General features: G+C 44.1%; 1 protein-coding gene across 6 annotated transcripts in view; it reads left to right on the forward strand.

Annotated features, from left to right (window-relative positions):
* The window catches only part of LOC137372300 (partitioning defective 3 homolog B-like), a 1,025,472-nt gene that overhangs the window by 791,163 nt on the left and 216,549 nt on the right, over positions 1-17,760 (forward strand). For all 6 annotated transcript variants that reach the window (XR_010975414.1, XM_068036099.1, XM_068036101.1 and 3 more), the window contains one exon: positions 15,069-15,353. Coding sequence is in view for 5 of the 6 variants with exons in the window: in XM_068036099.1 (XP_067892200.1) it covers positions 15,069-15,353 (285 nt within the window). In the remaining variant the exon portion in view is untranslated. The remainder of the gene's footprint in view (positions 1-15,068; positions 15,354-17,760) is intronic.

Raw genomic sequence — 17,760 nt, forward strand, 5'->3', positions numbered from 1 at the left:
CTATTCTGGTAAGCTTCCACTGCACCCTCTCAAGTACCCTCATATCCTTCCTAAAGTGTGATGACCAGTACTGGACGCAATACTCCAGTCGGGGCCGGACCAGAACTTTATAAAGGTTCAGCATAACTTCCCTGCTTCTGTACTCTATGCCTCTATTTATGAAGCCCAAGATCCCATATGCTTTGCAAACCACACTCTCAATATGCCCTGCCACTTTCAAAGATCAATGCACCCCAGGTCCCTCTGTTCCTGCACACTCTTTAGAACTGTGCCATTAAGTCTATATTGTCTCACCCTATCCCTTCTGCCAAAGTGCATCACCTAACAATTGCCTGTATTAAATTCCATCTGCCACTTGGCTGCCCATTCTGCTGGCCTTCTATGTCCTGTTGCAGGTGGTTCATATCACTCTGTTTGTCACTCCTGCAAGTTTGGTGTCATCAGCAAATTTTGAAGTTCTACTCTGTATTCCAAGATTCAAGGCATTTATATGTAGCAAAAAGAGCAGTGGTCCCAGCACTGACCCTTGAGGAACATCACTGTCTACCATCCTCCAGTCTGAAAAACAACCATTTACCATAACTCACTGTGTTCTGTCCTTAAGCCAATTTATTTATCCAATTGAACACTGACCTTCCTATTCCATGAGCCTTAATTTTGTTAACCAATTTTTTATGTGGTACTTTATCAAACACTTACTTAAAATCCATACAGACAATATCCACCGCATTCCCTTCATCAACCTTCTCTGTTACTTCATCAAAAAAATCAGATTAGCAAATATGATCTGCCTTTTACAAATCTATGCTGGCTATCCTTAATTAACTCAAACCTCTCCAAGTGTTTGTTGATTTTTGTTTCTAAAACCTTACCCACCACTGATAAACTAACTGCCCTGTAGTTACTAGGAATGTCCTTACACCCTTTCTTGAATATGGGTGTCATATTTGCCACTCTCCAATCCTCTGGCACGTCCCCCATACGTAGAGAAGATTATGGCAAACCCTTCTGCTGTCACCACCCCCATTTCCTTTAGCAACCTGGGATGCAATCCATCTCGACTAGGTGACTTATCTACCCTAAGCATAGCCAGCCTTTCCAGTAGTTCCTCCTTCTCAATTTTTACCCTATTCTATGCCTGTGCTCTCTCTGCTTCTACCAATATTTTGTCAGATTCTTCTTCCTTAGTAATCAGCGATACAAAGTATTCTAAAGTATTCTAGCCTTGCCCAGTGCCTATAAGCATATATTACCTTTTTTAATAGCTCCCACTCCACCTCTTACTACCCGCTTACTATTTACATGCCAGAAGAAAATTTTGGGGTTCCCTTTTTGTTGACTGCCATTCTATTCTCATATTCTCTCTTTGCCAGTCTTATTTTCCTCTTCACCTTCCCTCTCAACTGATTGTATTTGGCCTGGTTCTCACTTGAAGAATTCACCTGACATGCATCAGCCACCCTCTTTTTTTAGTTTCATTGTAATCCCTATAATCCTTGTCATCCAAGGAACCCTATTTTGAGCTCCCCTGCCTTTTGCTCTTGTTAGTATGTACCTAGCCTGTACCTGAAACATCTCTTTCTTAAAGATAACCCATTGTTCCGTTACAGTTTTTTCTGTCAGTCTTTGATTCCGTTTTACCCTGGCCAGATCCCTTTTCATTGCATTGAAATTAGCCCTCTTCCAATCTAGCCATTCTACCCTGTATCATTCCTTGCTTTTCTGCATTACACGTCTAAATCTTATGATGCAATGATCATTCTTAGCCATGTGCTTCCCCACAGACACTTGTTCCACTTGGCTCACATCATTTCCCAGCACCGGATCTAGCAATGCCTCCTTTCTAGTTGGGCCAAGAAGATACTGATCCAGGAAGTTCTCCTGAGCACATTTCAGAAATTGCTCCCCCTCCTTTCCCTTTACTCTAACATTATCCCAACCAATATTTGCATAATTAAAGTCCCCCAATATTACCACTCTATAGTTCCTGTACATCTCTGTAATTTCCCTGCAAATTTGCTCCTCTATCTCTCTCTCTCACTGCTCCCTTCTCTAGTACTGTCCAACATTTTCACGTTATGCACCTTATACCTCTTTGCTACTTCTTTATGCTGGTTCCCAACCCCTTGCAAATTTAGTTTAAACCTTCCCCAACAACAGTAGTGAACCTCCCCACAAGGCATTGATCACAGTCCTGTTGAGGTGCAATCTGTCTCTTTTGAATAGGTGCCTTCTGCCCCAGAACTGGTCGCAATGCCCCAAGAATCTAAAGCCCTCCCTCCTGCACCATGCCTCAAGCCACGCCTTGATCCTCCCGATCTTCTTACTTTTACTTGCTAGCGCATGGCACTGAGAGTAATCCAGAAATCCAAGGTCCTACACTTTGATTTCCTCCCTAGCTCCTGAAAATCTGACAGTGAGACCTAAATACTTGCCCTTGCTATGTCGTTGGTACCAACGTGTACCACAGCTTCTGGCTCACTCCCTTCCCCCTGCAGAATATCCTGCACCCTCTCTGTGATGTCCCTTACCCTGGCAGCAGGGAGGCAATGCCCCATGTATGACTAACGATGATGGTTGCAGAAATGCCTGTCTGTCCCCCTGACTATGGAATCTCCTATAACAACTGCATTTCTACACTTTGCTGCTCCCTCCTGTACGGTCCCTTGCCTGTTGTTGTCATGGTCTGGACTGCACTCTGTTGCAGCCATGTGGCGTGAGTGGATGGTCACCACTGTTCAACTCCCCACCTGACCACAGCAAGTGTATTTGTATTAGAGTTTAGCCCGTTGGTGTTCTATTTTTCAAATTAGCACACAGTGACCAGGTTTTCTTGTAGGTTTTAAAAACAAAAAGTCAATTGTTTATTGATCAATACGCCTTACTCCGAAATTGTTGCAACTGCATCCACTCACGCATTCACTCGGGCGCACGCACACACACAAGAAGAAATAGACAGAGGAAGGAGGTTTTTAGTGGGGGGAAACGTTACGATAAACCTGTTGAATTCTCTTGAGAATCAAATTTTAGATGGATGTAGGCCTGAAATGATTGGAGATTTTTCTCTTGATTGAAGGTTCCATTGAAGATGGTGGGTTACTTCTGGCTCCACTGCTGTATACTCTAGATGTCATATTTTTTCAGCAGGGCACTGTGCTTCCTGGTTTGGCTTAAACTCAAGATGTTACAAGTAGCTTCACCTTCTGGGTCAGTCTCTCTCTCTCCCTCTCTCTTGGGCTGTCTTTTTTAAGGTAGAACTGTGTCACACGTCACCTCTTGGTAGGAGACATTCTCCTTTCTTTCCCATGGTGTTTGCACAATGGCCCAGGATGTGTCTACTTCACGCCGCCTTTGTTTCAGAAGGAGATATTAAATTCTGGAATGTTTTTAGGATAGGTGTAAAATGGGTTTCATTAATACCTTTTGGCTTTGAAGATTTGTCCTTTGTCCTTGTCAGATTTTTGAATAAACAAAAGGCCAATTGCTTTTTCTTCAGTGGCCAATTTGGACCACTGTTCACTTTTTAAAATAAAATTCATTTTTTAAAGACAAAGTCCGTGTTTCATAATTCTTCAGAGCTAGTCCTTGATTGTTGTATCATCACACTTCTGGTATGCGTCACAACTCCTTCTGAGTGTTGTCACCTTCCAGCAGTCTCCAAAGTTGAGTAGATGTTTGAGAATGGCACACACCCTGAAGACTCCAACATCTCCTGCCTCTTCCTAGTCTTCCGGATGACCACCACCTAGTATCCTGAACTGCCTGTGGGGTGACCACTTCCTGGAAAGTACGATCGAGGAAACTGTCCTGCTCCCTGATGCACTGCAGTGATTGCAGCTGCCCCTCAAGTTTGGAAATCCTCAGCTCGAGCTGAATCAGCTGGAGACACTTCCTACATATGTGGACACCCAAGACACGTGAAGGGTTCTGGAGTTCCCACATGGCACAAGAATTGCAAGCAACAGGACGCAGCTGCCCATCCACGTTCAGAAAAAAACCCTATTCCTTCTTTTGCAATTTAGTTAGTACCTTGTTTAAACTATTAATTTTAATTAATGCCTCTTGATCTACTTTGTGCTAATACTTTTATTAATTCGCTTACTGTTATAATTACCCCAATCCAAATTTAATTTCCCAGTTCAAAATTTGTATGAAGTTTCGAGCGAAAAAGAGAACCACTTGCCTGCTTTCCTGTGATATCACACTTTGATTTTTTTCTTTCAAACCTGGTCGGTGAACTCTGACCCCTGCAGAGCTCTCTTATCCTCCCCGCCAGTCTCGCTGTGCTTTCGCTCTCTGCTGCTGCTCTCTTATCCCTGCCACCGGTCTCACTCTACTCTCGTTCTCTGCCGTTGCTCTCCTATCCTCCCCACCAATCTTGAGTATGCTCTCGCTCTGTACCGCTGATCTCTAATCCTCCCCACCGGTCTCACTGTGCTCTCGCACTCTGCTGTTGCTCTCTTATCCTCTCCACCGGTCTCGCTGTGCTCTCTTTCTCTGCCACTGATCTCTTATCCTCCCCACCAGTCTCACTGTGCTCTTGCTTTCTGCTGCTGCTTTCTTATCCCTGCTGTCGATCTCGCTGTGCTCTCTTATCCCTGCCACCAATCTCTCTGTGATGTAGCTCTCTGCTGCTGCTCTCATATTACTGCCATCTCTCACAATACAGTTCTCATTTCTTAGGTTAAGCAAGTCACAGAAGGTCTTATTTTGCTCCTTACAGACACTCAACTTCACTGATCATCTTTTCCAAGCTGGTGTCCCAGAAGCTAATTAGACACTGCAAAGCCCATCGAGCAGAACTATTGGGAATCAATTTCTTCCCCAAATAGAACCCTGATTTCTTGGCCTTCTCTGGGAACCCCCCCCCATACTGGCCTCTCTCCCACTGTAAATGTCAATCTGTTCCCACCTGCTTTAATTATCAGTCTCTTCCCTCAGCATCCACTCGATAATTGTTTAATGGTCCTCACCATACTCTGTTTAGGTATCCTATAGTCAAGCTCACCATGTGATTAGGTGGGTGTAAACCACCTACTCCTTTCACAGGTTTCCCTGATTGTCTAGTGGTTAACTGCATTGCCTAGCCATACACACCATAAAGGTCCTTGGGTTTGCCTACATTCTGTTCTCGTTTCTAGTTTTAGCTTTAGAGATACAGCACTGAAACAGGCCCTTCGGCCCACCGAGTCTGTGCCGACCATCAAACACCCATTTATACTAATCCTACCACATCCCCACCTGTCCCTATATTTCCCTACCACCTACCTATACTAGGGGCAATTTATAATGGCCAATTAACCTATCAACCTGCAAGTCTTTGGCATGTGGGAGGAAACCGGAGCACCTGGAGGAAACCCACACAGACACAGGGAGAACTTGCAAACTCTACACAGGCAGTACCCAGAATTGAACCCGGGTCACTGGAGCTGTGAGGCTGCGGTGCTAACCACTGCGCCACATCTGAGATGTATTAATCTGTCCAAGGTAGCTGTAGCAACTTTGGGAATATCTACAGCACCCCTAGTCTTGGGAGGAGAAAAAGCAGTTCATGTAACTGCCCTTCATTGTTATCCATTGGTTCCTACTTGACAATATCCGTGTGTGAATATCTGTGATGACATCAGCCCCCTTCAACTTGGTGAGTGTGTTCATGCTTGAAGGATGTGTATTTCAGGGTGATACTGGAGTGCAGCTCATGCCTATGGAACAGTGTCTCCAACATGAGTCAGCATCTTCTGAAGACAGTACCAAACTAGGAAAATCATGTTGACTATAAAGAACCCTTCAGTTGCTCTAATTAAATTAGATAATTAGACTGTTAATGCAAATTAGGTAGCAGTGGGACCTCAACTGATGTTCTAAAATAAACAGCTTAGAAATGTATGCAATGCACCCTTTATGAATGTATTATCATCAAGGCCACTGCTTTACATCATTCTAGGAAAAATGGATTGGAGTGGGAAATGCATTCCACAAAACATTGGTAACAATTCCAGAATCCCACAGAATAGAAACAGAATTTAGGTTATTTAATCGCTGTAAATCACTGCCCCACTTATCATCTTTAATTTGAAATTTTGTGAGAGTCAGCTATGGTTTCGTGTCATGGGAGAAAGGACAGGGTGTGGTTGCGGTACTAGTATAAAGAATGTCACAAATGATCGAATTAAAGGTGACTATTATAATTCATTAAAAAATCACAAATCGGTGCCTGACAGAAAACAAATATTCCAAGTATGAGAAGTAGGAGTAAAACGTGGGCGGCACAGTGGCGCAGTGGTTAGCACCGCAGCCTCACAGCTCCAGTGACCCGGGTTCAATTCCGGGTACTGCCTGTGTGGAGTTTGCAAGTTCTCCCTGTGTCTGCGTGGGTTTCCTCCGGGTGCTCCGGTTTCCTCCCACATGCCAAAGACTTGCAGGTTGATAGGTAAATTGGCCATTATAAATTTCCCCTAGTATAGGTAGTTGGTAGGGAAATATATAGGGATAGGTGGGGATGTGATAGGAATATGGGATTAGTGTAGGGTTAGTGTGAACGGGTGGTTGATGGTCGGCACAGACTCGGTGGGCCGAAGGGCCTGTTTCAGTGCTGTATCTCTAAACTAAACTAAAACTAAACTTATCGTGCACAGAGGAATGGCATGAGTTTGCGGTGGTCATAAAAGCAATCTTGCTTGTTTCTAAACCTCATGTTTTTATTCTGTTTGATCTTGCAACTCTGTTCCCTCTGAAAGCTGTCGTTTTTACTATTTCTAATGCCAGTTGAGCTGGTGGAAGTTAGATTGATACTAACTTCCATGCTCAAGCTTTCTCCCTACTATTTTTTTTGTGAATTTCAATGGCCTGTTTCTCTGAACATCCAGAAAAAAAAGTGGGCATAAGATTTTAAATTGGTGCGGTGGGGGGGGGGGGGGGGGGGGTGGGGGGGGGGTGCGTGGAGTATTTTATTTTGTATTTTGGTCAGCACTCTTGTATCAGTATTTCTTTCCCTGACAGTTGACATGTGCTTCATGTTAGACTGTTGCTGAAACTATAAAAATAACTCTCTCTTCCAGGCATAGGAATTCAAACAATGACTAACTGAAAGTTATTGTGCTCTGCAACTCTATGTCGAGGTGATTATTAACAGATGACCATTCCAGGGAATGGAATGTGTTCCATCTCACATTTATAATGTATCTGCTGAGGGATGAGTTACTCAGAAGGCATTTTTCTAATTTATATACATATTACGTTGTGCTCCAGTTTCTCAATGTTCATAATATATTCTAAGAACGGTAGCATAGTAGTAATGTTACTGGACTAGTAATCCAGAGGCCAGACTAATGCTCTGGAGACATGAGTTCAAATCCCACCAAGACAGCTGGTGGGATTTAAATTCAATTAATTAATAAATCTGGGATAAAAAAAACTAGTCTCAGTAATGGTAAACGGATTGTTGTAAAAACCCATCCAGTTCACCAATGTCCTTCAGGGAGGGAAATCTGCTGTCCTTACTTGGTCTGCCCAACATGTGACTCCAGACCCACAGCAATGTGGTTGACTTTTAATGGCCCTCTGAAATGGCCGAGCAAGCCATTCAATTGTTGAAAAAGAATACAGCAGGATGGATCACCCAACATCGACATAGGCACCAGAAATGACAAAGGCACACCCTGCCCAGTCCTCCTCACTAACATCTGGGGGAATTGTGCCAAAATTGGGAGAGTTGTCTCACAAACTAGTCAAGCAAAAGCCTGACATCGTCATACTCACCAAATCATACTTTACAGCCAATGTCCCAGACTCCTCCATCACCATCCCTGGCTATGTCCCGTCCCACCAGAGGTGGTGGCACAGTGGGATAAAGTCAGGAGGTAGTGGCCGTGGGAGTCGTCAACATTGACTTTGGACCCCATGACGTCTCATGGCATCAGGTTAAACATGGGAAAGGAAACGTCCTGCTGATTACCACCTACCGACACCACCCGACCCTCACCATCCGCTCAGCTGATGAATCAGTACTCCTCCATGTTGAACACGACTTGGAAGAAGCACTGACGGTTGCAAGGACGCATCACCAAGAGTGGCTCAGTAGCACCACTACTGACTGATCTGGCTAAATCCTATAGGACATATCATCCAGATAGGCCTGTGGCAGGTCGTGAGAAAATCAACAAGAGTGAAAAACCTACTTGACCTTGCCGCCACCAGTCTACCTGTCACAGATGCATCTGTCCATGACAGTATTGATAGGAATGACCACCGCACAGTCCTTGTGGAGATGTGTTGTGTGGCAGTAACACTGTGCTAAATGGAATAGATTCATAACCAATCTAGCAGCTCAAAATTGACATCCATGAGGCTCTGTGGGCCATCAGTAGTAACAGAATTGTATTTAACCACAATCTGTAATCTCATTGTCCGCATATCCCTCACTCTACCATTACCATCAAGCCAGCGGATCAACCCTGGTTTGATGAGGAATGTAAGACAACATGCCAGGAGCAGCACCAGGCATAAATAAAAGTGAGGTGCCAACCTGGTGAAGCTGTAACACGGGACTACTTGCTTGCTAGACAGTGGAAGCAGCATGCGATAGAACAAAACGATCCTGCAACCAACAGATCAGATCAAAGCTCCACAGTACTGCCACATCCAGTCATGAGTGGTGGTAGACAATTAAAAAAACTAACTGCAGGGGCGGCTCCATCAACATCCCCATCCTCGATGGGGATTCCCAGCACATCAGTGCAAAACACAAGGCTGAAGCTTTTGCAACCATCTTCAGCCAGAAGTGCTGAGTGGATGATGATCCGTCTCGGCCTCCTCCTGAGGTCTCCAGCATCACAGATGCCAGTCTTCAGCCAATTCAATTCACTCTACATGATATCAAGAAAAAAGAAGACACTAGATGCAGCAAAGGCTATGGGTGCTGACAACGACCCGACTGTAGTAATGAAGACTTGTGCTCCAGAACTTGCCGCGCCCCTAGCCAAGCTGTTCCAGTACAGCTACAACACTGGCATCTACCCGACAATGTGGAAAATTGCTCCGGTACGTCCTGTACACATAAAGCAGGACAAATCCAATCCAGCCAATTACCGCCCCATCAATCTACTCCAAATCATCAGCAAAGTGATGAAAGGTGTTGTTGACAATGCTATCAAGCAGCACTTAGAGAGCAATAACCCACCAATGCTCAGTTTGGGTTCTGTCAGGGCCACTTGGCTCCAGACCTCATTACTGTCTTGGTCCAAACATGGAAAAAAAGAGATGTGGTGAGAATGATTGCCCTTGACATCAAGGCCGCATTTGACTGAATGTGGTATCAAGGATCCCTAGCACAATTGAAGGCATTAGAGTTTAGAAGAATGAGTGGTGATCTTATTGAAACAAATAACATCTTGAGGGGACTTGACAGGGTGGATGCTGAGAGGATGTTTCCCGTTATGAGAGACACTAGAACCAGGGGACACAGTTAAAAATAAGGAGGTCACCCATCTAAGAAAGAGATGAGCAATTTTTTTTCCGAAGGTCGTTAGCCTGTGGAATTCTCTTCCCCAGAGAGCAGTGGAGGCAGGGTCATTGAATGCTTTTAAGGCTGAGTTGGATAGATTCTTGATTGACAAGGGAATAAAAGGGTAGAGGGGTAGAAAGGACAGTAATGTTGAGGCCACATTAGATCAGCCATGATCTTATTAAATGGCAGAGCAAGCTTGAGGGGCCGATTGGCTTACTCCTTCACCTAAGTCGTATGTTTGTATATTCAGTGGGAATTAGGGGGAAAATACTCAACTGGTTGGAATCGTACCTAGCACAAAGAAAGATGGTTGTTGCTGGATGCCAAACATCTCAACCTCAGAACATCACTTCAGGAATTCCTCAAGGTAATGTCCTTGGTCCAACCATCTTCAGCTGCTTCATCAATGACCTTCCCTCCAACATAAGGTCAGAATTGGGGATATTTGCTGATGATTGCATAGTGTTCAGCACCATTCACAATTCCTCAGATACTGAAGCAGTCCATGCTTGCATGCAGCAAGACCTAGACAACATTCAGGCTTGGGCTGATAAGTGGCAAGTATCATTCGTGCCACACAAATGCCAAGCAATGACCATATTCAACAAGAGAGAATCTAACCATCTCCCCTTGATGTTCAATGTCATTACCATTGCTGAATTCCCCCACCATCACATCCTAGGGGCAACCATTGACCAGAAGCTAAACTGGCACATCCATATGAATACTGTGGCTACAGGAGCAGGCCAGAGACTGGGAATTCTGCAGCAAGTAACTCACCTCCAGACTCCTATCCACCATCGACAAGGCATAAGTCAGGAGTGTGATGGAATACTCTCCACTTGCCTGGATGAGTGCAGCTCCAACAACACTCAAGAAGGTCGGCACCATCCAAGACAAAGCGGCCCGCTTGAATGGCACCCCATTTACCACCTTCAACACAAACATTCACTCCCTCCACCACAGATGCACAGTGGCAGCAGTGTGTACCATCTACAAGATGCAGTGCAGCTACTCACCAAGGCTCCTTCAAGTACCTATCAAACCCGACCTCTACCACCTAAAAGATCAAAGGCAACAAGCGCATGGGATCACCACCACCTGCAAGTTCTCCTCCAAGTCGCACACTCTCCTGACTTGGAAATGTATTGCCATTCCTCCAAAGTTGCTGGATCAAAATCCTGAAACTCCCTTCTACACCACAGGGACTTCAGCGCTTCAAGAAGGCAGCTCACCACCACCTTCTCAAGGGGAATTAGGGATGGGCAACAAATGCTGGCCTTGCCAGTGATGCCCACATCCCATCAAAGCTTAAAAAAAATTCAGTATGTATTCAATCATTATGATCAGTCCTTTTGCGATGTTCTTCTGAAACTTAACCATTTGTAACAAAATGCTATTGCATTTCAATGTGAAAGTTTGCTTGAATTGGACACCAAAAGGACAGTATTTGCTTAGAAAGCCTTTGGGCCAGTTCTTTCGTGCACACCTGTAATATAAGGCTGGAAAAGAGCAGAGGCCTGAACCTAGTTACTGCACTTTTTGTCTTACTTTAGGTAATCGGTTATAGAGAATAGCATTATTGGAGTGTGTGAGCGTCAGGATCTCTGGAGTATGAGGTTTCCTTTTGGAGTGGATGGAAGCTATTGTTGGAGTAGGTGGCAAAGTCTTCAGTCATCTGAGTCCTACTGTCTGGGATTCCCTCCCTAAACCTTTCATTCTTCTTTTGGGAAATAAATTTCTCACCTGTTCACCAGGTTTAGCTGTGCTTTTTTGGCTGTCTGTTTTTTAGATACCCAAGAAAGTCATTGGCACTTTTTGTAACGCTGCTGTTTTTGGATAGATGGAGTAGATGGGGGTTAAATATCTGACAGCTATTTGGGGCCAGTGGCCATAGTACTCAATGGAGGCTGCGGACTCTGAGTAGAGTACATGCAAGCTGGAGTCTGTTATTTCAATATGTGGGGGTAAACATTATTGACTAAAGTGTGAGGTGAGGTGAGGTGGGGCGGAGCTGAGATCACACTAGCCTAGTAGGGGCTGGCATTTTTGAATGGAGGCTGCGTGGCTGGAGTCTATTATTGGAGAGAGGTCAGGCTGGGTTCTGAGTGGGGTGCATTACAGCTGAAGTCTATTATTGAAGTTGGCAGAGGCTGGGACCTTGGAGTATGTAGAGACAGATCTCTGTTTGGAGTAAGAAAATGAAAAGAAAGACTTGCATTTCACAGCCTCAGAACATCCCAATGATGTACTTTTGGAAATGTAGTCACTGTTGTAAAAAAAACACAGCATCCAATTTGTGCACACCAAAAATACTTAATTGCTTGTAAAACACTTTGGGTTTCCTGAGGTCATGAAAGGCGCTATATAAATGAAAGTTTTTCTTTTTAGTTTTTTTGTGGGGGTTGGGCAGGGGGGAGGTCAACTCCCTGGTCACTAATGCTGCATGTTGTAAAGATGTCAGGTGAGATCAGGGCTGATCCCCCAGGCAGGTAGCTTCCCAATACTCTCTGCCGAGATTCACAAATGCAGAAATGACCGCTTGTTTGGTTGGCCAGCACCCAAGGAAATATATCTCATCAGGAGACGGGCATTTAGGAGAGGAGGAGAAAGAGAAGAGTTGGCCACCCTTTTCCGGGTATATCTGAATTCAGGAGGGTGGGATCTAGGAAACCGTTTTCTCTGCTCCATCATCTGTTGAATGATGTGCAAATGCAGAATACGTGTCATCTATTTCTCAGGTTAACCAGGAACAATTGATGGAATATTTAATTCCAGTAGTCCATACTGAACTTTATCCAGGATGTGTAATCCAACTGCAAAATCAATATAGTGGTGACTTTACAGTTGAGGTGACTCCAAGATGGCGTGTTTGGCAAACAGAAGCTCAAAACCAAAGGACCCATTGTATGGTAATTCAATACCTGACCCAGGCAGGTCTGCAGTAGTCTTGCACAAAGGTGGATGTCCATAGATAAGGTGTCTGTCTTTGCATGGCTGCAGAAGGGAAAGTATTGATTGGAAAATATATCGGGCTGCACCAGTTGTTGGTTGATAGGACCATAGGAACAGGAATCAAGTCTATTCCGCCATTCAATTTTATCATGTCTAATCTGTATCTTAATTCCATTTACCCACTTTATTTTCATATCCCTTTGAAGCACTTAACTAAGAAAGATCTATCAATCTCAGTTTTGCCATTTTCAGTTGAAATCTGGCCTTCCCAGCTTTTTGGAGAGAGTGTTCCAGATTTCGACTCCCCTATGTGTGGAGAAGTGCTTCCTGACATCGCCCCTGAATGGCCGAGCTCTAATGGCGGGACTGATGTATGAGGAGAGATTGAGTCCGTTAGGATTATATTCGCTGGAGTTTGGAAGAGTGAGGGGGGATCTCATAGAAACCTATAAAATTCTAACAGGACTTGACAGGATAGATGCAGGAAGGATGTTCCCGATGGTGGGGGAGTTCTGAACCAGAGGTCATAGACTAAGGACACGGGGTAAACCTTTCAGGACTGAGATGAGGAGAGATTTCTTCACCCAGCGAGTGGTGAGCCTGTGGAATTCGCTACCACAGAAAGCAGTTGAGGCCGAAATATTGTATGTTTTCAAGGAGTTAGATACAGCTCTAAAGGGATCAAAGGCTATGGGGCGAAAGCAGGAACAGGTTACTGAGTTGGATGATCAGCCATGATCATCATGAATGGCGGAGCAGGCTCGAAGGGCCGAATGGCCTACTCCTGCTCCTATTTTCTATGTTTCTATGTAATTTTGAGGTTATGGCCTCTTGTTCTGGACTCCCCCACCAGAGGAAATAGTTTCTCTCTACCTACCTATCATACCCTTTAATCATCTTAAATACCTTAGTTAAATCACCCTCTTAACCGTGTATATTCAAGGGACTACAGGCCTAGTCCTTTCAGCTGTCTTCATAATTTAGCCCGTTTAGCCCCACTAACATTCTGGAAAATCTGCACTGTTTCCACTGCCCCCCCCCCCCCCCCCCCACCACCACCACCACCACCACCCTGCCACAATGCCAATATATCCTTCTCTAAGGTGCGGTATCTCGAACCGAGCACAATACTTCAGATAGGGGCTAATCAGAGCTCCGTACAGCTGTAACATAACTTCCATTTAATTGTATTCCAGCTCCCTTTGGGATATGGACAACATTTCATTATCCTTTTTAATTATCTTTTGTACCTCTCCACTCGCTTTTATTGATTTCTTTACTTGGACCCTGAACTGATAATGAGTAGTTTTGTGTTCTATTGGGTGACAACTTTGGCTAGACTCAAATATGCTGAGATTGGAGTCCCTCTAATGACAGCCAGCGCAGTTTAAGATTTTGCCACATAAACCATCTACCCGAAGTTCTCCTTCAATGTTTGGAGTTCCAAGGCATGTAACCACAGAGCTTTATTTGGCTCATCTGTGGGATCCTCGGACCAAGCTGTCAGATAGGTTTGTTGCAAAACTGGAAACATTTGGAGGGAATTGCAACTCCATCCCACATTGATCCATCACTTAGTACTCTGGAAGGGGAATCAGCTTCCCTGAGGCATCCAGATAGCCTTACATGAGATTACTCTAATGGATAGCGTAGTCCTAACCGAAAAAGCAGCAGGGAATTCAGTAGTGCTCTGTGTCAGTAAGTTACACTGTTTTAGCCAGTTAAACTCCAGTAGTACCCTTGTGTGTCCTTAGGCTCCCGACATGTATTAGTCATGGCTCAGTAGATAGCACTGTTGCTTCTGAATCAGAATGTTCATGTCCCACTCCAGAGGCTTTAGCAAAAATTTTAGGATGACACTCTAGTGCAGTATTGAAGGAATGTTACACTGCCAGAGGTGCTGTCTTTCAGATGACTGTTAAACTGAGGCCCTCAGGTGGATGTAATTGATCCACTGGTACTATTCGAAGAAGAGAAGGGGAGTTCTCTCTGGTGCCTTGGCCAATATTTAACCGTCAACCCATATCACTGAAATAGATTCGCTCTTAATTATCACACTGCTATCTGTGGGACCTTGCTGTGCACAAATTGGTTGCTGCATTTCCTAATGCACAAAAATTTAGGAGCAGATTAACAACAACCAACGTGTAAAGAAGAAAGAAAGAACTTGCATTCATATAGCACCTTTCACAACTGCATGACAGGCCAAATCACTTTACAGCCACTGAAGTGCCTGAATTATGTGTTCAAGTCTCTGGAGTGGGACTTGAACCCACAACCTTCTGGCTTAACGGTGAGAGGGCTACCACTGAGCCATGGCTGATGCTGAAAGGACCTTGTTTAAAGTATAGGTTGGGTTTGTGGGCTGCATAACAATGCTAGGTGCCCATTGTTCCAAAATTTCCATAATATACCATCTTTTGCTTCAATTTTCAAAAGCTGTGAACTGGTTAAAGCAAATATAAGTGGGGAAATTGTGCATGCCCTTGACAGGATTTGCCTGCTCCAGAAAATCAAGTTGGAGAAATTTTATCGAATATGTTCTCCGGAGGGCATCACAGTAAGACATAGTTTCTAATCTCTTAATCAAGTGCCTCTGTCCTGTTAGGATTGAAGCCAAGCACCAGGAGCTGAGAGAGAGACAGGCGAGAGAACGGTATGATCAGCTGCCTTCCACTGGTCTCTCGGTGCCTGACATCGAAGATGATGACATGGACCCCAACTACGCCAGAGTGAACCACTTCCGTGAGCCGCCCGCACCGCCCAGTGGATTCAAGGCTCCTTCCCCACAGCTGCATGCGTTAAACCTGCCTCGTGACTTAAGTGCAGAGCAGGAGAATCTGGATGGACTGTACGCCAAGATCAACAAGCAGCAGCCTCCTGCTCCTGACAGGTAATTGGGACATTCCCACTAAAAGTATTCACTAGACATGTATGCTTTGTGTCTTCACAATTTACTTACCTTTCGGATGTTGGAGGTGATACTTGGTGGTTTGTAAACTAGGCCAATTTCTTGTGCATGTGCTTAAAGAATTAACCCAAGAACAAATTAAAATTCAAAAGCTGATTTGTTAGCTTTCTCTTATTTCCTCCCAAAAATTTCTTTGCTTATTGATGTTTTTACATTGGGCCTTGTCGTTCCTGGGGTTGTAGGGAGTAATAATCAGGCTGGGCTGTGTGATCTGTTTTGGAAATATACACCCGAGTGGATACAATCTGGCTCATTTCTAGTCTGTCCCACTTCGAGCAGTCTGCAAATACTTATTATCAAGGCCCAAGACTGAAGAGTGAATACTTGGATCACAAGCAATCGTGGGCAATCTATACCTGAACAGTTATTATATCCAGGAGACTAAGGTAGTAAATTTGTGAGAAATAGAAATATTTGAAACACAAATTGAGCTCCTGGGGAGGATTCCAGCCTCAGGACATCCCAAAGTGTTTTACAGGCAATTAAATATTTTTGAAGTGTAGTCACTGTCGTAATGTAGGAAATGCGGCAGCCAATGCGCAAAGCAGACTCCCACAAACAGCAATGCAATATTGACCAGACTGTTTTTAGTGAGATTGGTTGAGTAATAAATATTGGCCAAGGCTTTGGGGAGAACTTCCTTGCTCTTCTTTGAAATAATGCCTTGGGATCTTTTAAGTTCACCTGAGAGGGCAGATAGGGTCTTGTTTAACAACTCATCTGAAAGACGGCACTTCCGACAGTGCAGCACTCCTTCGGTACTGCACTTAAGTACCAGCCTAGCTTTTGTGTTCAAGTCTCTGAAGTGGGGATCAAACCCACAACCTTCTGACTCCGAGGTGAGAATGCTACCCATTGAGTCATGGCTGAAAGGGGCAGAGAAGCCTTCAAGATGAAGAAATTTCCCAGGTTTGTAGCATATTTGAATTTTACTGTTTAAATGTTTTGGCTGAAGATAACTGATATTGCTTTTAAGGCTCGGGTGACTGTAGTCTAGTCTGACTACAAAGATTTAGTGGCAGTTTAGGGATATGGAGCATGTAAACAAACTTAGACCTGTAAAGTCTCAAAAGTTTTACTTGTTCTGCTCAATTTCAAAGCTTAAGCCTTGACTTTGAAGCTTCTGTTCTGGCCCAGTTTTGTGTCTCATTTTTCCTTTCACTCCCCCACTCTTCCTCTTCTTGTTCACTATGACCTTGACTTGAGTGCTTCAAAGCTTACCTCAGTCGCTCCCTGGTGCCCTGATTTTCGTCACCTTGGCTGTGCCCCAGATATATAGGGGCCTGAAGCTTCCCAGCACTGAAGAGAATCAAGCCCTACCCTAAAAAATACTCCTTGCAACTCAAGTATAAATAGTCATGAAAATGTACATTCTATACCAAAGCAATTGCTACTAATTTTTTTGCAGCCCGGCCTCTGAACCCTGTATCCATTTGTTTTCACAGGCTGCCCTCAGTCGTACTAGGAAAAGAAAGTTGATTTAGTACAGTCGGATCTTGGTAACTAATTCATGAGAAAATATTATGCTTGGAGCAGTGGCTGAGCTTATTCAATCATTTTAGTTAAAATCCCTCACTTTATTATTTACAACCTCACTTCAAGGTCCTGCACTTCGACTTTCAAGTTGTGTTGGCCAACTGCACGTGTCTAGTTCTCCTGCCATTAGCTGCACTGCCAATTATAAGTAGCAGGTTGGGTTGCCAACTCAGGTGGGAATCTACCTGGGGGTTTCATTCTATAGCCTCCCACCTCCAACCATAATGCCCAGTGAAACAATCTTGTTTCCCATCTCCAAAAGTTTTGTAACGAATGAACGAAACTTTTCAAAGTTTGTAGATATCAGCTGTGGCTCAGTTGGCAGCATGGATGCCTCTGAATCAGAAGGTTGTGGGTTCAAGTCCCACTCTGGAAACTTGAGCACACAAATATAGGCTGACACTCTGCTGGATGAGGTGTTAAACAGAGGCCCTGTCTGCTCTCTCAGGTAAATGTAAAAGATCTCATGGCACTATTTTGAAGAAGAGTAGGCATGTTCTCCCCAGTGTCCTGGCCAATATTTATCCCTCAATCAACATCACTTTAAAAACAAATTATTTGGACATCACATTGCTGTTTGTGGGGCCTTGTGTGCAAATTGCCTGCTGTGTTTCATACAACAGTAACATACACTTCAAAAGTATTCCAAAAGCTGTTAAGCACTTTTGCATACACTGAGGTTGTGAAAAGCAGTATATAAATGCAAGTCTTTTTTCAAATTTATAGAAACTGAAAAAAGTACAATATTTTCATGCTATTTTTAATCCATTCAGAGGCAAAGCTTATCTCAAGG

This window comes from Heterodontus francisci, chromosome 7 (assembly GCF_036365525.1).
Source record: "Heterodontus francisci isolate sHetFra1 chromosome 7, sHetFra1.hap1, whole genome shotgun sequence".
In the NCBI taxonomy this organism is placed as follows: Eukaryota; Metazoa; Chordata; class Chondrichthyes; order Heterodontiformes; family Heterodontidae; genus Heterodontus; species Heterodontus francisci.